Raw genomic sequence first — 20,985 nt, 5'->3', positions numbered from 1 at the left:
TTTTAGTATTAAATCCTATAAAAGACCCCAACACTTGCTTTTTCTTTTCCATTTAACAAATTCGTAAGGTTATATGAATATCACACATCTTTAATAGAATAATGGACTTATTATCAAATAACATTAATCATACTATGTCCTCACGGGATCCTTTGAGCCACGCTCCTGTAGATCCGCAGAGGGTACGGGTGGTGGCTGGGTCAAATATACCCCCGCTGTGTATCGCTGGTCCATATCCTGGAGAATTTCAATTTGGTCGGAATTCATCAGACGATTTACCAACCGATGTCACGATAAAGGTTGGTATTCATTAATTATTTTTTCAGTTCCACATTTATTATTTCATTCATTTATTTAATATTTGCTATTTGTTTTCTATTTATTTAATTTACTTTAAATTCACAGGTGAATCACGATCATTTCACAGGTTTGTGTTTTCAAATATAATCAAAATATACTTAAATATCACGATATATATATATTTTTTATATAAAATCTCTGCAAATTAAGAAATTCAGTATTTCAAAAGAAAAACCAAACAAAAAATACGTTTTCAAATTATTAATTTGTTCAAAAAATTAATTATATGTTATTGAGTAATTTTCTAGCAGGTACAATTTCTGCCGATTTTGTAAAGTTGCAATCAAGTCATCATTGGCTCGGTCTAACACGTAGATCAGTTTTGTCCTTTGGTCAAAAGTATGTCCTCCCTTGCACTTTACGTTGTTTGCCTTGAATTTAGATGCTACGGGCCTATTCCGAAATTTTCATAAGATGAACTGGAAGACTTATTAAGAGCTTTGGAAATGAAAATAATTCAACAGGTTGAACTTTTAATTCAAAAACGTAAACTAAAAAATTTTGGTTATAGTTATCAGATTTCATAATTTGCCTTCTTTTCAACTTACTGTAACGTGCATTGGTCAGAATTATTTAAAACATTACCGAAGTTGTTGATTTTTTTTTAAGTATACTTGATTTATCTTTGCCATACTTTCGGATACTATACGTTTTCCTTGAAATTTATGAAAACTTTTTTGAGGACACCTCTTTTTCTTGGATTAAAAACTTTTATGAGATCCGTGCCATGCTCAGTGACCTGCGTAAGAATTTCGATCAACGGTGTCTATAGCTAAATAGTTTACCGCTTAAATTCAAAATTATAAATATGCCAATTAAATTTAGTAACATGATTACGGTCTCCCAGTTGTTTAAGCAGATAGAGTTGTACTATTCTCCAAATATACACTAGTACTGAAGCTTCGAAAAGAACGCGCACTTCGCGTAACGAACTTGAAGATGAATACCACTTAGGCATTGGCGTGGTACATGTAAAGATCAGTGGACAAAGCCGAATACTTTTAAGCTCGTTCATTCCCCAGTCTTACTGAGAGAAAACGACTGCACAATCTTATGTATTTTTCATCAAATCGCTACTGCCCAAAGTTCTAAACACTCTGTAGTATATATACCGTTATATACGTAATGATTATATAAAAATTATTTTTTTTAAAATGTAATATTTAGTATGTATATAAATGTTTTTTTGCTGTAGGGCGCGACTGCCTTTGATGGCAACACATTTCAGTACTGTGTTCATTTACATTCATTGTAACTGTTAGCCGATAGTAAGGAAATACATTGCTTGTGGTGCATCTGCGTGAAACTATAGAGGTTTGTGTATTTGAAGGTATCACAAATGACGCATGTTTTTTTTTTATGTATGTCTGTACATAATATGCTCCGAAACTATACATGGTTTTGGCCAAATAAACTTAACTCCAAGAAATGAAAGAATACATAACATTTGCAATTATATGAATGTCAGAATGTAATCGAATGTAAGGCTTTGTCAAATACGCGGGAAAATTATCTGGCTGGTAAATATTGGCATAAACTGAATACTTTTAAATTTCTGCGATTTAATGTCAAGTACTTATGTTGTACATTTAATAAACAAACTCAGTGCGTTCATTATCTAAATTTATCAATTAGTCTGTTCTCCTCAACCCATTAAGCCATTATCTTTATTATTGAATACTTGATAGTACATCGTGTTAAGATATTTATGTTCATTGTTGCAGATGAAAAGCCTCGCTGGTACTCCTCTTCCTTTTCTATGTTTGTCTGATATACTAATTAATTAATTAATATGATCATTAAAACGCCCAAAATATGTACTAGAAAACTATATCAGTAGAACCCCTCAAACCGTTTTGTTCCGGAAAGCCGTATTTTTCTCTTATTTAGTACATGTACATGTATATCCAGATTCAGTGTAATCGATCTTTGAAGCCAAATTTAAAAAAAAAAATACGCTTTCAAGAAACCTGTATTCGATCTGTAGAAATTGATTCTGGTCCAAAAATCCAAAATACTGGTATCAAACTTCCTGACATGAATATTTTAGTATCTAGACTGTTTGTATTTTTCTCTTTAAATTACCATACATTTAATTTGATTTGGAATTTAGAATTTTAAATCAAAGTCTTTAAACAACATGCAAATCACTGAAAGAAGCCTTGGTGTATCACAACAGAACAGTTTATGTTGTGAGCCGATTTGTGACACACTCGCATATATACAATCTCATTTGAACTTTAGAGAAAACTAGTATTAAATTTTGATTATATTCTTTTCAAAGATAAAATAAAGGTTTAAATTATTATTTGGGACAAAATACAGTAGTCTTTTGTATATATTTGACTGTGTTACCACATGTATTTACAACTGAAACTTTAAATGAGTCAAAGCAATTTGAGAGATTTTGACGATTTAATACATTTTTCTGTTCCAATTCTCGTGATTTACACAACGATGTCCAGAGCGAGTAGGTGCATTGTTTGATCTAGAGGTGTTACACTAGCCTCAGATATACGCGTTTTCTATAAAGCTTGGATTGTTCCGCGACCAGCCAGATATACTAGCAATAGTGGTGACTGATCTGATGACGATATCTGAAACTATAGATCTCTTTTGTAACAGGAGGCTACAACAAACTTTACCTAAATAGTTGCTTATATATTAAGTGAGTTTCTTGGAGAGCACCAAAGTCATGAAGGCCTTAAAACTTAAATAAACTCAATTAAAGTGAACTTGTCTCGGTTTTATGAGCCCGCTCACAGTGTTAAATTTACTATGGCTGTCCGAACTAGAAGAGTTGTATGTACGTGTCCGCATCTGATTTTAAAATTTAAATATACCATGATAAAAACTATATAAAAAAAAAAAAAAAAAAAAAAAAAAAAAAAAAAAAGAAGAAAGAAAGAAAAACTACAGGAATATAATTCCCCTCAAAGTGAATTTTATTATGACGTAATCATTGGGTTACTGGTATGTCGCCATGAAAATGATTTGTAACATTTTATTAGTGCATGCATGATATCGTACTTTTTTTCTTTGCTGTTTTCCATTGGGAAATATTGACCGCGGTTATACTCGAACAAATGTGCAAATTGACTATAGATATGAGATACATTGTATTGGATATTGGCGATTGCGCACCTACACCCTCCATTATTTCAAAAGCGTAGAGTTATATATGATAAGGGACTAATTGGTCCCGAAAATGTGTTTTTAGAATATTCAACAGAAATCTTTGATATTTGAAATATATTTTTATCAAATTTCAAGTCTTCTGTGGCAAAACCATAACAATATTTACGGCCACTTCCATGCCATTTTTAGTGATTCGACATCAGAAATCATGCATTTAATATGTCTGTCGTAGTTCTTCACCGAAAACGTCACTTTTATTGCTTTAAATTAAAACTGCGATTTTGAAGTAATGTCATTTTCAATGTGGTAAATATTATCAATATACAGAATTCAATCCACTGGATTTCTTTTAATGGATTTGGTGTTACAAGTTTTGTTTGAATGACTAATGATTAATGAATTTAAAAGATAAAATCAAATACGTACATGTAAAATCTGTTTTTAATTTAGCGATATTTATGTTGAAAAACCGATCAAATAAAAAACTTATTTGGGTTCATAATTTTGAATTATCAAGGAAGTGGGTCGTTAAGGGCGAGATATACCCTTTAAATGATTTAAACATTTCAATTCAGTTAAAGTATGAAAAGATATTAGATGAACAGATCGACAGTGAGAATTCGGTGTCAAGCATGTTATCACCAGAATCTAGAAAACATCATTTGATCGAATACAATAGACTAAAATCAGAAAATGGCGAGTGTTGGGCGGCTTATTTGGGCGTGTGTATAGGATTACTGATAGGATTACTGGGAGGGGTTAGGGGCGGGTCAAATGGACTGTTCCTGATTAAATTTTTTAATAGAAATATGATACGTTCAAGTTTTAAAATTCCGGGAATTCAAAACTATAACAATCTGCTGTACTACCGATAATAAAAGATCTAAATTCTTTGTAATTTGTTTTAAAAAATATCATTTCTGAAAATTTATATGTTATATTCTTACAAAATGATTCATATTTACGACCGAAATCATTAAAGGCTCGAGTGCAAAAGTGGGCTTCATATCCTTTCATCTGAATCTCGATCTCCTTTCAATCAAAAGCACAGAACTCGTGTCCCTTTTTAAAAGATGAATTCCATCTTTGAAAAGAGTGATTTAAGATACATTTGCAAGCAGACTGTACCGCACCTTGTAAAGCCTTTAACAGGCTGTTTTAGTTCATGCTTTTAACCATTCTCGGCCATCGTCTGTGGTAATGAGGCACTCGGCAATGGTAGAAAGTAAATTGTAGCACTCGACCTTTCAGATCAGAAAGGTTTGTCTTGCACATTGTCCACTTACAGAGGTATTCTGTTTGGGAATGTGTCATATGAGAGTTGATTAATTGACCGAGTCAGATGGCCGAGGGCAATACTTGGGGCTCCCGGTAAAACCAGACCCATGTAATTTGCCTCTTCGAAGTTGTTCAGTGATTTTCAATTTGACACAAGACGTACGGAAGGGAAAGGGACGGAACATGTAATTAGTTGTGTTATTTATCAATAAATCGGCAAAATTTTGTACAAATCATTTTCTGAAGAGGCCTGCAAGTGGGTCATTTGTTTCAAGTGAAGTGGAAAATGGTCGCTGCGAGGATGCATTAAAATGTCGAGATGAATCAAGTGGCCGTATTCTCGTGCACAGCGCGTGCCGACGTGGTCACAGTGTCCACAATTTTGACAAGGCCTTCACGACGCAATTGTACTAAACCATCTTTAAAGATTCGTCTCCCCGAAAAATTGATCGGGGTTTTGCTGCTTTTCCCGACTTTGCAGTTGCATCATGTAGAAGATATTTTAATTAATGCATCCAACCGAACGTGCCGCTGTTTGCATCTATCAGAGCCGCTGCCGTTCCCGTGTCTTTATTATCCTATTATATTAGATTTGGGGATTTCGCTCTATTTGATCGCTTTATTTGGTGTGGATGGGGGATATCCTTTAAGTGCAAATAAACGGTATAGACACTGTAGCAAGCAGTGGTAACAGTGTCTCCGGTGGGTCAGACAGGTGTAAATTAAAACCTTTTTCTTGTTGACCAAGATTTAAGGGGAAAACAATAGCATGAAATTCTAATCCCCACTAGCAACACGACTGGAAAGGAACAAAATATCCATTGCATCAAATCTGCCTCCAGTTGATCACCTCTGTCAATATGTACACGGATTATTCATCGATATTAATCACATTTTACTTAATACTCGTATAAAGGAAATTATCAACTAGATTCAATATTTGTTTTAAGGTTGAAATATGTCAAGTGTTTAACTTTTTAATTACCAGGTGAAATTTCAAGATGACACGATCGTTCCGGAGCTGAAAGCGGCCAGTGACTGGCTGAGAGGAGTACGCCCCGCACGAGACCGGCACGAGCAGAATACCGAATTTTTTCGCTCCGATGATGGGGTTGTTTATTTAAGAACCTTGCGGAGGCTAAGGGGAGGAGAGGAGGTATTGGCGTGGTACGGAGACGACCTGGCCAGACAGTGCGGTGTTCCTTTCCTGTCACTAGTCAACATACAAGGTCGGTACCCAGGAACTTTTTCTGAGACTTTTTGCACATTATAGCTTGCATTATGCAAGGAAGATGGGAATATATGATATCGTAGATTTTCTTTTTCAGTGTTACGGCCTTTTATCATTCCAATTTTCTCAGAACACAGCAGCTATTAGGCTACTTGCGTAACTACATTTTCAAAGTCAAAATCATTACTAGTAATGAATAGTCGCATGTAGAAATGGAGAATTCATTTTGTTCTGCAAACTAATAGAGTTTATGGTTTTGTCCAAAGTAGACATTGGGTTTTATTTTTTCTTTTATTATTTTTCTTTTGCCAAATCCATCTTTAGATAAAAACAGGGTCCTTGTTAAAAATGTAGTATTCCGGGAGATTCTGCGATGATGATATGAAGGTTTTTTAAGTCTATAAAGTCTGTAACCATGAATGAAAGATTTAACGTTTACGTCTAGTTAATTAAACAAATCATCAAGATGAAATATATTTCATAAATCTTTATACATTTCATGAGAAACAAATCAGAAGAAATTGTTTGATGAATTAATCACATGGCTCAGTGTCCTGAGAGTTTTGCAACAAATTGCCCAGATCTTGTAAATTGTATTGTGTTTACGGAAATTTCATTTTCATTTTGACATCATTAATAAATTCAATTCTGTAAAAATCAAGCATTTGAAACAAGATTTCATTTGCATACAATGTTTGGAAGGATCTTTATTTTGTGTCGGAAGATTTTTCAGAAGGAAGAGCTGAAAATCGGTGTAATTCTCCTCCCCCCCCCCCCCCCCCCTTTATATGCTTTCTATCTGCGAATTCCTTTTTTAAATCATAGATTAACAAAACAGAAAGTGTCATGTTGACAGAAAATTTATATGTACAAGCTTTTCAAAAAACTTTAAATGCAAAAAGAGCACAATTGGATATTTCAAAGAGAAGTATTTGTACATTTGTAAGATTGTTAATTTCGATCATTTTATTTTTATATTTATTTTTTAATATACATTGATTTTTAATCACGATAATTGTAACAATAGCGAATTTGAAACAGTAATGTTGAATTTGCAGAGCAAAAGGGTCAAATTGCTTAGTTCCTCCTCATTGATAAGCACAAAGACTCGCAATATTCTGTTATATTTGAAGTTTGTTGTAGATATACATGTAGATTAATAAATCTACGTATTGCAGACAAAAGTATTTGTAACTTTTGTACGTCCTAATATCTATATTTGCAATCATACGGCAAAAATTATCATTGAAATTCATTGTTATCTAATATGTTTTTAAAATCAGATATGGAAATTTAACTTTCATATTCTATCGCTTTAACACGATAAGAGTAAAAGACAAATGTACATATAGACTATTTTGATTATTCAGGATTTAATCCATTAAAGGCTACAAGATTAGTGATTGGAAGCAGATTGAGTATTTTCTCTGTTTACCTGATCAAGATATAGAGGATTCATGGAGGGTGTGACCGGTCAAGAGGGGATGCTTTTTCCTCCTAGGCACCTGATCCCACATCTGGTGTGGCCAGGGGTCCATTTTGGTCCTGTTCTCGATTTTGTATTCTTTGTAAGATTTATGAGATTGATCACTGCTCGTTACCTCTACCCTTTTCATGCAGGGTATTAGGTATCTAATTCTCGCTTTTTTAAAAACTGCTAGGTCTCTCAAAATCCGCCATACATTTCTTTGCTTTTGTCTCATTATACAAAATCCATAGAGAAATTAATGAGAAATATTTTTTTCATACATTTCCAGGTAAAGAATGCTATGTTTGTGATTCATGTGGGAAGACGTTCAAATACCCCAACCCCCTGAAGGCCCATATCCTGTTTAAATGCACAAAGGACGCCATGACCCAACCACCACAGACACTCTTCAGACCATTTCTAGACGCCGCTACTTCAGGAAATATTCAAAATTCTACTTTGGAGCGCAGCAAATACGGCATGGATTTCAGAGCTCAGAGCAGTGCTTTTTACTCTCCAAGATTGAGAGCCCTGCAATGCCGCGCTACAGAATTACACTCTGGTGAATACCATCAGTATCCGTCATTTCCGTTCTTTCCAATGTCTCTTGCCCCTGTGATGACTCTCCAGTCACGTGATTTCGTCTACGGCAAATTTTTGGCCCCATATTTTATACCAGGTAGCAGAATGCCTACATTGGAAAGTTCTTTACAAGAATGGCGAACTGAGTTCAAAAGCAGACAATCGGATAATTCATACAAAAATGAGGTTATCGAAAAATTCAAGCTTCCGCTTCCTGGTGACGTAGAGGGGGAGCCACTGGACTTACTTCCGAAATCTTTCTTCGCCGATAAATCACAGAAAGGGCATCTGTGTTTGTACTGCGGAAAACTCTACTCCCGGAAGTACGGCTTGAAAATCCATCTGCGCACGCACACGGGATATAAACCGTTAAAGTGCAAAGTTTGTCTTCGCCCATTCGGTGATCCAAGTAATCTAAACAAACACGTTCGCCTTCACGCTGAAGGACAGACGCCGTACAGATGTGACCATTGCGGGAAAATTCTGGTCAGACGACGGGATTTGGATAGACATATTAAATCAAGGCATCCCAATGTTCTGGTCAAATCAGAGGTGGAAGACGAGATTGTGGTTATTTGAACTGTACTATTAGTATATGTATAAAGATATATTGTTTACTGTATTTGCGTATTGTAATGATTTGTCTCAATAAATATACGTAATTATATAGATAAAGTATGATAATATAATTATATTTTATTGTGATAACATTATTATGCTATTTCCTTTCATGTCACATAAGGGTGTTTGCAATAAATCTCGTTAATGAATATTCTGCTATTTCTCGTTCTGTTTTTTTTTAAAAATTTATTACTACAAAGAAACTCCTAAAGAAATATTCCATCTTGATATTGTCATGAACATATTTCTAATAAATTAACGAGCAACTGTGCTACTCTACATGGTAAGCATACGTGTATGTTTATCATGCATGAGACGACATGGCCAGACAGTGCTTAAACCTCTTTCTATTAATATGAAAGTGAACACTATAATTTTGGAGTTAGCGGTTATGTTGGCTGGTTCTTTGATATGGAACCAAAAATAAGGCCACTAGGCAAACGGGGAAAATCCACGCACACCAGGACGCATGTCAAAGTTTTATTTTTGAAAACAAAAACATTCCGCTTAGATTTATGATTGATATCAATATGAATTTCCCCATCTCTATCGAGAGTTGTCATTCGGGTCCCCCCCCCCTTACACCTCCACAAATAGTCTGTGGATTTTTATCTATGATATTGTTACAGACTAAACTTATCACCGAGACTCCTCTTGAACATTTTCCCCTTTTAAAAAGCACAGATCAGATAAATTGTGTAAATTGCTTAAATATGCTTGTAATGAAATGCTTCGTGGTTTACAAATCGTAAATGGCAGAAACCATCATCCGGAAAAGTACGCTGCAAATAGCCAACTATTAGCATTTGACCAGTATGTGGTTACTTGAGATAAAAAAAAAAAAAAGCTTATGTTACAATCGCGGAAATTACCTTCAGTTAAATGCAAGGTGAAGATAACGAACAGTGATTAATCTCATAACTCCTACAAGCAATACAAAATAGATAGTTGGGCAAACACGGACCCCTGGACACACCAGAGGTGGGATCAGGTGCCTAGGAGGAGTAAGCATCCCCTGTTGACCGGTCACACCCGCCGTGAGCCCCATATCCTGATCAGGTAAACGGAGTTATCCGCAGTCAAAATCAGTGTGCCAAGAACGGCTTAACAAACGGTATGAAACACGTCAGACAGCATTTGACCTAATGCGAGGTTGTATTGACGAACTAGATCGTTATAACGACCATAGAATTTGCGAAATGCTGACTTCAATCGAGACTGTTGAAATCCCTGTACCATCAACTTGTTTGTCAAACCACTTGCCAAATTCCATAAACACGAAAGCCCCGTTCACATGCGCTGATTTACTCACGAGGTGCAAATTTTGCATATATGCAAAAATTGCATCCGTGTGTAAAAGTCTATTTGCTAAGCGTTCACATGGTACTTAACAAATTAGGGTCAAATGGCAATGAATCTCGAAGTTTGTTAAAGATGGCGGATTATTTTCGATTGAGAAGGAGGATTTTCCCTTACTGTGTAGGCTTCGGTGACAAATTTGATTGATCAAGATATGTCTACGACACTCTATGCAATATAATGTTTGCAGAAATACGGTGTATTTTATGAGAAAAGCGATATCATAGTCGGTGATACTGCGTTTGTTCCTCTTCGGAGCCGATCCCTCGTGATCCACAGTGACGACTCCTCGAGTGTGACGTTGTATACGGTGTGTGCGTTCACATGAAAAAAATTCACTAGGAGTAAATATACACATATGCAAAAGTAAAGCATCTGGTCTGAGTAGGTGCAGATTTACACCCGGGTGTATATTTGCACATATGTATATTTACTTTTGCATATATGCAATTGCGTTCACATGCTAAAATTTACACCCGGGTGCAGATTTTGTATACATGTATATGCAGAATTTGCATCCCGTGAGCAAATCAGGGCATGTGAATGGGGCTTAAGAGTACCGTATTTCAGATATCACGATCGAAATGTGATATAGCAAAATACAGAGGTATTTAATGTTCATCCTTGGCAGAATTACAGATTGTAACCAGATGATGTGGCATGTTTCAACGTTATTTGGAAGAGGTGAAGGTCACTCGGGAAAAGGTTTATATATGCCCTAATTTGGTTACGTACTACAGGAATAATGGTTCTGTTTGGAGAGCTCTACTTCTTTGTCTGACTATGAGGGTATTTTCGTATTCTTATCTGTGTTATGCGTCAGTTTGTCTCATATATAAAGAAATTCATATTGGCAATACAATAATTCTTCGGATCGGAACGAAAACGAAACTGTTTAGAGAACAAGAAAGTCAGTACCTATATTCAATGAAAGGGGTCGCATCGCTGGATGTAATATTGAAATTAGGCAGGGGGGGGGGGATTAAGACGCTGTGGAATATATTGAATTAATTTCACCATGATGTTATACCATAATACGTGTAGTACGTTTACTCAAATGAACATGAATCCATGCTGATATCTCATTTTAATTTTACATATTCAAAGTTGCTAAAAAAAAACAACCCAGATTCATTCAATATATTGGTTGAAATTATAAATGTACACAAACATCTCAGAACGGCTACAGATTGTTTTGTGGGAACTGGCACGAACTTGCCGAGTGAAGTGACTGCGCGAACTGGTACTGTGTGTAACTGCAGTGCGCGGTCATTGGTGTGATAGTCTCCATTCCTCCTCTGTGGTACAAGGCGGGATAAGGTAGGGAGGTGGACCAGTTAGGGTCATGGGTGCCAAAGAATGGCGGGCGCTGCGCATGCGCCGGTGCCATATGAGCGTGCGGAACTGTACTATAAGTGGATGAGAAGTTAGGTAGAATTTCTGTACTTGGTGAAGTCAAATGATCTGATATATGCGATACCGCGACACTACCAATGGGAGAACTAGAAGCCATATCTTCTGATGATTTCCGTATCTTCAGTTCATCGTCATGTGATGTCATAGCATTTGATGAATTTTCATTGGTGAGATTGACGGGATTTGGTGTATGAATTTTGTTTCTTTTACAGGGATATGAAAACGTGCTGTCTTCATTGGCGATGTCCAGTGCGACAGGACTTCTTTTGCGTGCACTCTGAACACCGTCCGTCCCATTACTTTCGTTGCAAGTTTTGGTTTCGCAATTTTTGCCTAATTGATTAGTTACCACAGAATTTATTTTGATTGGTTCTTTCCCGGGTCGTGCGCGTGGGTTAAAGGTCATTTTAAGCGTAATATGTGTCGTACTGTCACCCTCGTCGTCATCATCTTCTTCCTCTTTTATACAAGTTTCAGAAGTACCCTCGGCTGAAAAGAGCAGGTTTTCAGTCAGAATAACTGGCATGTTTTGAGAACGAAACATATATTCATGACATTGTATCCATGCGTAAAGTGAAAGTATGATTGATATTTCATCAAGAGACAGAGTCATTAACACTGCATTGGAAACTTGACGTTTTCTAGTACCAATATATTTATAACCTCTAGAATTAAAAAACATAATGTGTATTTACGGTCATTTGCTAAAAACAATAGGGTAGGTAGGTCGACTTTTCCGTTTTCGCCTAGACGAGAGTTTACAAATAGAGTTACTGCCTCATTATAATGTATTTGTGTAGCTATTTTTAATACTATTGAATATACATAGGTATATAAAGACTGCATGCATGCGTTACTTGTAAAATTGTACTTTTCATATGTTCTATTGCATGTGCCTTTTACATCACATCAACAGACAATTACGCTGTCGATTTACTTCCAGATTTCATCTTAAAGATTAGAAATTGGCAGAGAGAGAAAAAAAGGGACAGGTCAGGTGACTGTAAACATCCCATCCTGTATGGAAGTTAAGAATGTCAAAGTTTGTAACGTAGATTCATGTAGATATAGCTGCCTTCTAATGTACTTGCCAATAATGTGGGCATATAAGATACAAAAAAACTTTTATCGAGTTTAAACTGTTCTTTGACGCCTTACCATTCGCATCCGTACAAGACTGCTTCAACCATTTCTCTAACTCTTTCGCGTCCGATCGCTCCAATGTCTGAAGAATTCCGCAGATTGCTTGCTTGGCTCTTTGCAGAGGTGTTGACTGTTCACCTGAAACCCAAAATATATTTGATAGTATTTCTCCTAATCCCAAAACCCTACATATTGATAATGGTCGGTACATATGGAATTTATAACAATCTACATACATGACAAGTTATCCATATTGGAACAAATTCCCTTGATAGGTTGTCCTAGTTTGTGATTTATCAGCGATACAGTTTAACGACTTCTATCTTGCTCATTATGATATTATGAGTAACAGATTTTACATTTAGATAAAAGGCTTTCTAGTCTTATATTAAAGACTAAGGTCTACTTCTTCGTGCAAATGTGTGGTTATTTCAAAAACGTTGTTTGGGTGGACTGTTTTTAGGAAATGGTGAAAATTTATAATTTCATAAATCTTATATAGTAATGTAATACAGCTTTAAATAATATCTAGAAAATAAAGACTACTTCACGAATTCGGACAAACTCTAAGCTGCATATCAGCCTACAGCACCCTGCCATGATCTCCACACTTTCACTATATAATTTGACCACGTGACATTATTTTCGATTCTGGTTGTTTGAATAGTAGCGTCATTTAAAAAAAACTATCATTTTTTTTGGTAAACAGGGCATAAGGGGGAAAGCTTAAAAATTATTAAGTCATTCTCCTTTTATTTGTTATCTAAAAGAAACTATCTCCTTCTTCGACGAAAACTCTCGGTACCTGGGCATTTGATGAGACTATTGAGCTGATGTAGAATTGTATATAATTTTAGGGATTGTTTCATTTAGTATATGTTTAGATGTTTGTCTTTTAACATGAACTTGCTTCAAATACAATGCTCAGCATTAAACATCTTAAATATCATTGTAATGTTAATTCTTAATGGCATGTTTTAAATATATCTAATGTCAGAATGTAACACTGTTTCAGTGTTTGTTCACTGTTCCTTCAAATGTACACTGTAAACATGTGTAGTACTTACGATCTTAGTAAATATTTTTGTTATTACATACTGTAAATCATCTTTTAATCGCGTGCGAAAAAATTTCGCGAGGTTAACGAGAACTTCATTATCGCGAATATATCTTGCGTCGAACCAGTCCTTTAATGTTTCTTGTATTTTAAAGGTAATTTTGGTAACGAAAATTTGTCGCCCCGAACAAGTTCATCATTAGTACATCTCAAAATAGAGCCGTCGTGAATAAAAGTTGGTTTACAGAGTTTTGAATTTTTAAGGAGGAGACATCAGAAAGCATGTCACGCAAAAAAAATAAAACATTCGAAATTGTATTTAAATACACTGTAATTTACTATTTACTTTGCAATACATTGTATATAATGTTGTACCTTTTGTTTGGTTCTCATTGCTGATTGGTGACAGACACTCACTGACGGATGGCGAAAGCGGACTTTCCGAAGCGGAGAGACACCTGGAGCGCGAGGCTTCATCAACATCTTCGGTTGTTTCCGCCAAGCCGGTTCCTTCTGTCGATTCCCCCGACAAGTCAGGTTTCGGTTTGATGGGCGTATAGTTTGGCACGGGCGGAATTGGTTTGTAGGAGTACGGCAGACGATCATCCGTAGACGGCATAGAAAAGTTGGCAGACAAAATGCTCTCGGTTGATCCGTCAAGCGCAGTGCGCGGAAGTCCTGTGATGCTGCGGATCATACGCACTAGATCGCTAAGTTTATTGACTCCCATGGCGCAGGTGCGGTACCAGGACTGCATTGGAGTTGGGTTGATGGTCGTTATTCCGAGATAGAACGGAGAATTATCATGCTGCATGCTGGGGGGTCTTTTCTTAGCGTATAATTTGTATATGTTCACCGGATCTCTGTCTTTTAGTTCGGGTTTGCTCCAAATACAAAGTTTAGAGTCGTTCATTCTCGTGGCTTTCAAGCTTTGGGTGGTCACGGTCACTGGCTGATATACAAGGTATTCGTTTCCTTCAGAATCAGCTTTTAACTTCATATCGCCCCATAACAAGTTCTTATGATCTATCGCTTTTCGTAATCTAAAGTGAACTATGATGACGAAACACAAAGTGTTGATGACAGACATCGGGGTGTGTGGTCCCATTTCCTGTTCAGAAAATAACTGGTGCACGCGATCAAAGCCCAATTTACCCAGTGGTTCGGTCGGTTTCTTGATGCCTTTGCCTATTTCTCTAAGTCTTTGTTGCTTGTACTTGAGCGCGTGTCTGGTACATGTGAAAACGGGATCCCTGGTAACAGAAGTGTGGTAATGTTTCATTTTAAGGTAGCGTTCGACGCTACACAGCATCCCGCGCAGACTCGCCGGTTCGTACTCATTCCCGTCGTGCTTCTTTACGATCGTAAAAAAAGTCGACAAATATCGGTCCAGTTCGGAGGCTGGAACGTCTTCCGGATTTCTGCTCTCATCCACTGAGCGCAGATAGCTGATGACAATTCTGATATCCGTGTCAGTCTTTCTTTGGGTGTTTTTATTTTCCATCTGACGTCTCAGGTTCTCATAATTTTCAATCTCCTGGGAGTTGGGGCCCCCCAACATGGGCGATCTCCTGAACCTAAGTTCGGCGCTTTGGCTGATTTGGTGTTCCTCCTCGCTATCGATCATCAGAGAATCTTCGCTGTCCGTGATACCCTCCTCATCATCCAGGAATGGAGACGGGCTGGTGTTTGCTTTCTTGATGACCAAGTTGTCCGCCATCTCTAGACATTGGATTATGAAAGCTTGGGTTTGGCAGTCGAAGTTATATATCAGTTATCACGCAGAAATACGATGATAATTTCTAAGTGGAACGGAAATGTTAAGGAATACTGTGCACTTGAAATAATCTATCTATTGACTTGTGGGGTTATATTAGAATAGATTATATTGCATTGGTATCTTACCGTTATCACGAGCACTGTTATAGATCCCCCAAATTTTAAAAACTTCTTGGTACTTTTGTTCAACAAGAACTATGCATTTTTTTATTTTATTTTTTTTAATTTTGACATTGTGCTTTTAGAATTATCTTTATGTATAAGGAAAAACTATCTTTCTTTCAATGTTTAAAGATTTTAGAATTTGCACATTCATAGTATTTAAACGATATTTCAAAAATGTATATATACGGTAATGATTATTCATTTTAAGCATGGATGTCTTACTAAAAACCTTTTTGGGGTTAAAGAAAAAAAACCCGATAATTACTAATAAGTATCCCTCAATTGATATGATGATGATGGTCTATTGAAAATATTTTGTGCTGAAAATTTGCTTTGAACTGTAATGTATATAGCATTTTCTATTCAATCTTGAAGATTTCGAGAATTGAAGTACATTGCGCGCAACAGAGATATAAGACAAGAATACTGTAGTTTCAAAAGGGAGAAGGCTCAGGAAAACATGTCTACTAATTTAAGAAATGTATGAGTAGTTTTTTTGTTATTTTATACCTACTGTTTATTCTCCATAATATAGACAAACTAGACATTTTCCCCTAATATTGTAGAGGTCTTACGCCTAGTTGTAATATCAGTGCTTTTATTGAGAAATACAACATATGTTTATTAATGACGAAGGTTTGGTCGATGTAAATATGAGCAGTGTATTGTAAAGTATTCGTTCTTATTGAAGATTGTGTACAAGATCTAGAACATGTTCATACATGTAGTACCGTGTGTTCAGAGTTTGAACTGGTCCCCACTAAAAACATATCTGGTCTTGAAGAAAACACTTGTAGGAGGTCGATAATAGTCTTCAAACCATATCACAGGCAGATAACTTCGATATCAAAGAAAAGACCCCTCTCATAAACAATTGTGTGAATATCAAAAACTAACTTATGGGGAGTCTGTCTGTCTTATTTATCTGGTGACGATGAGCCCATATCAGGGAATACCGGGACCCGTCTGTGACATTTGGTGATAACATGTGTATTTTTGTCTCCATTCGTGTTCTAGTAGCGTTAGCATGCAAAGGAAGGGTGATAAACCGTGCTCTCGGTTCCTTGGGAACAGTCCTTCCAGAAGCATGTGTAACGCCATGATATCGCAGTGTTGTCAAGGCAATACGTACGATGTACTTTACCGAAAGAAGAATTGGACTTCGTGAACTTGGGATTCACATCGTCAGTTTGTTGGGAATGAGTCGTCCAAGCACATGCATCTTCAAGAAATATGATTGATATAATAGTTAAAATTCCGCAAAGATGTTTTTTTCTTCTTCGTATACATGCTATATATATAAAAAAGAAAGGGCTTACTGAATATTTTTTGTAATTGATCATTTATTGTAATAGTTGATAGTATAAGTATCAGTGATGAATATCTGTGCATCCAGTATTTGTAAAAGTTTTACCCCACATGCAAGGACATTTTGGGAAATTATGCAGCTGCATCACGAAACACCGAACGCACCTAGGTGATAATGTTTTACCGGATAGAACTTTTAAACCGAATCATTGTGGGGATGCGTCGCGAAAACAAAATCGCACTGTACAATATACTTTATGTTTCTTCATGCTGCACAATCTCACCGCAGTTCTGCTTTTGCTTTTGCCGAGTGATGATCAATTAAATCGACACTAATGTAGAAATTTAAAAAAGTCATTTTTTTTTAAAATGACGAAAAATATATGAACCATAATAGGGGATCAGACTAACAGCTAATCACGCAATGCAAAATGGTATTTCAATATGTTGTATCGAGAAAATGTGAAACACGGCCTGTGACCTATGTCTAATTCTGTTTCATTCAATTAAACAAGGTACCCTCCATCGTCGGATACCCATGGTTGACTACGTTTCATTCCTCTCTCCATCAGACTGAACGAAGTGTGATCAACCGTGGCATCCGACGACGAAGCTTAAGGGTACCCGATACCGCCTTAGTCTGCAAACTAACCACTCAGTTTCTCAATTATTATGGGGGAGAAGGGGGTTGTCGGAAATTTTTCTTTGATTCCTGATGTCATTGGTTTATTCCTTTACATTGGATGGCTAATACAAGTGATTCATAATCAAGTTACTCAGTAATCTAAAATAAGTATGTAAGCAATGGTGGGAAGCTACCATGCTAACAACCTTAACTCCCCCACCAACCTTTCAAACTGAAAATTCTACATGTCTTGGCTTTTTAGCGATTGTTTTCATTCCATCATAGTGAAACCAGACACGTTACTATGGCGTAACTTTCCTTAATGCTAAAGTACGAGTATATTATCTGTATACGATTGTACTGTACAAAGATATTGTACTGCCAGTGGGAAGTGAGGGTTGGAGGTATTTATTTAAAGTACATATACAACCATCGTCCCACACGTGACCTTACAGGATCTGTCGGCTCAGAACATCGAGGTTTCTCCTATGCAATTGTTTATAAAGTTTGAAATTAGAACGAATTTAATACATATAGGCAATTTTGTTTGACCTTCGGTGTATGAATAATAACCAAACAGAACATTTTTCGATGGTACACATTTTATTGAGTTAAAAAGAGGAAAATGAATATCTTTGTTAAATAAGGAAATACCTAGGTCCGGTGGAGTGCACGGGACACACACTAGTCAGTATGTAGCAGGTATCTTACGAAATCTCTCCGACTGACTTACAGACGGGCGAAACGGATCCTGTATAGGTCGATGCTTCGTTGATTTTACTTTAAGAAATACGGTGTGCAGTCAAATCTTACGAACGTTTACCTACTCAAAATTAGATAACATTGAAAAAACCTATTCCTTTTGCATGAAGGTCCTAATTCATAGTAGGTGTTGGAATGAAATTCAAAGACTGTGTGTTGGGGGGAGGGGGGGGCTAAGGCGGTGGTTAAAATTAGTGACAAGCAATAAAAAAAATGCATAACATGGAAAAGGATTGACCTCTGCAAAAGATATTTTGTTTTAGTGCCTTAAAGTTTTGCTCTCTCTCCCTTGTTTTGATTTTATAATCAAAACTGTTGAGATTGCCTGTCACAATATTGTACAAAATGGAAATTAACTGGGAATCTTGAGAAAATCAATGTAATGAGAAACCTATTACTACACTAATTTGTTTTTGTTTTGTTTTTATTTCAAACACTCAATTATTCTCTCACTGTTGGGTATGAATATCTTGTATTAATTTCATAAATAGTGGAACACTCCGATATACAGCAGAACAACTTACGGATCCTGCTTGAAAAGCTTTTTATGGGTTGAAACAGTCTATCTTATCTGTTAAAATTCTCCCTCAGCTATATTCTTCACTTATAGAATCCTTAATCCGTTATAGTTCTGAAGTATGGATCTCGGATTTTGATATCAATTTACTCAGTTTTGATCATCTATACCCTTAAAAAATACATCATATATCTTTGTACTCTTTGATAATCAGGTCTTCCAACAGTCTATCGTTTGGTCAAATTCTCTCTGACGTGTTTCATACCTATTGTTAGGCCGTTCTTGGCACACTGATTTTGACTAAGAATTACTCCGTTTACCTGATTAAGACATAGGGCTCACGGTGGGTGTGACCGGTTGATAGGGGATGCTTACTCCTCCGAGGCACCTGATCCCACCTCTGGTATATTCAGGGGTCCGTGTTTGTCCACCTCTTTATTTTGTATTCCTTGTAGGAGTTATTAGATTGATCACTGTTCGTAATTTTCACCTTTCATGTGTAAAGATATATTAGATATACAGAGGAGGGCTTCAGATGGCAATTAAATATAATCTAGGAGCTTTTCCTGTCTGTTCCAAAGCTTTTATAACTGTGATTGAATATTACAAGAGATAAAATTGTCTTCATACCAGAAATAATGTTACAAATAAAATTCTCAAAGCAGCTTATGTAGAAAATTATTATCTTTTCAATGCAATGTTGGTTGTAAGAATAACTGATAAAAACAATACATTAAAAGATAAACGAAAGCTAAAGTCATAAACAATTCTATCTACATTTAGTAATTTGTTTACACAAATTTGTATTGTCTGACAAACTGTACTCCTTTAGGAAAGACTATAACCTGCAACAGTATCTTAAATTCCCAGTTAATAAAGTTATAAGATCAAATTTAACATAACTTAGAATCTCATCACACTCTTTAGAAATTTAAACTGGTAGATATTCAAAACCTTGTGTACCGAAAGATTCTCGATATCGTCATTTTTGCAAGACGAATTACATTTTATCAATGACTGTACTATACAGAAAGATATAAGAGAAAAGTATTACCCCGTAACCCAAACATGTGTTGCACGTTTACTTATTTTAACTTTTATAAAATAAAATTATTGTAAAAAGTTGTGTAACCCTAAAATGTTGTGAAGCTAGGAAATTATGTAAACATTTACATGAGTGTTTTGAAATACGCTTCAGAAGTAGAGTACAAACTGTACTGTTATATTCTATAATAACAAGTTACATATGTACATGTATCTCAAATCTCTCAGTTCACCAATGCAGCACCTTAGTGGTTTAGCTGTAATTGTGAACACGGGCACCTGAAATGTGGATCGAGTATATAGATCTCGCATACATACCCCCCCCCCCCCTTTTATAGACTGAATGAAAAAATAGATATACACATGTAGTACCAATCACATAAATCATTTCACTAAAATATGTGACTTCTCCACCGATCACTTTAAGTCGATCTGAATAATTGAGATGACCACTAACTTATGAGATAAGTCCTTTATCAAATAAAATCAGCGGAAGAGCGTTCTCTTCGTAACCAAGAGTCGTGAGTTTGAGCCCCGCTCGTGCCGTAAAAATAGGTAGTGATTACTCCTTTGCCTTGGCGAGGCATTTAGAAGTGAGAATCGTGGTTCTATAGGATATGACCTTAGGAACGGAATATGGTGTTGGCACGTTAAAGAACTCTCACTGCTGCGGCGCTGAACATATAGGTCTAAATTGGTGGTATTTGTGATGCTTGATTCTCGACGGGACGTAAAACAAACAAACAAACAAACAAACATAAACGTAAATCTTCCAATACAATAATACTTGTCTATTACACCTATTACATATCTCGCAGGATGCTAAAGATTAAAAAAAAAAAAGTATGAAAGATGAAGATAACGAACAGTGATCAATCTCATAACTCCTATAAGCAATACAAAATAGATAGTTGGGCAAACACGGACCCCTGGACACATCAGAGGTGAGATCAGGTGCCTAGGAGGAGTAAGCATCCCCTGTTGACCGGTCGCACCCGCCGTGAGCTCTGATCAGGTACACGGAGTTATCTGTAGTCAAAATCAGTGTACCTAGAACGGCCTAACAATCGGTATGAAAAACGTCAGACAGCATTTGATCCAATGATATAGGTTGTATTGACGAACTAGATCG

The 20,985-nt window shown here is 36.3% G+C and overlaps 2 protein-coding genes across 2 annotated transcripts; one reads left to right on the top strand and one right to left on the bottom strand.

Annotated features, from left to right (window-relative positions):
* The first annotated feature begins 79 nt into the window (after positions 1-79).
* LOC125675099 (PR domain zinc finger protein 13-like) lies at positions 80-8,809 on the top strand. The gene is made up of 3 exons (XM_048912592.2): positions 80-299; positions 5,765-6,005; positions 7,765-8,809. Exons 1-3 carry the CDS (start codon positions 102-104, stop codon positions 8,634-8,636), a joined length of 1,311 nt encoding a protein of 436 aa, XP_048768549.1. The 5' UTR covers positions 80-101; the 3' UTR covers positions 8,637-8,809.
* A 2,298-nt stretch (positions 8,810-11,107) lies between these two features.
* LOC125677549 (uncharacterized) lies at positions 11,108-15,457 on the bottom strand. Its single transcript, XM_056160614.1, has 3 exons — positions 14,029-15,457; positions 12,612-12,734; positions 11,108-11,942 (listed from the first exon to the last, which is right to left on the bottom strand). The coding sequence occupies exons 1-3, from the start codon at positions 15,371-15,373 to the stop codon at positions 11,221-11,223; spliced, it is 2,190 nt and encodes a 729-aa protein (XP_056016589.1). The 5' UTR covers positions 15,374-15,457; the 3' UTR covers positions 11,108-11,220.
* Positions 15,458-20,985: the final 5,528 nt, after the last annotated feature.

This window comes from Ostrea edulis, chromosome 3, assembly GCF_947568905.1.
Source record: "Ostrea edulis chromosome 3, xbOstEdul1.1, whole genome shotgun sequence".
NCBI lineage: Eukaryota > Metazoa > Mollusca > Bivalvia > Ostreida > Ostreidae > Ostrea > Ostrea edulis.
Note: the sequence above shows the minus strand (reverse complement) of the source record. Positions and strands in the feature narration are given on the sequence as shown.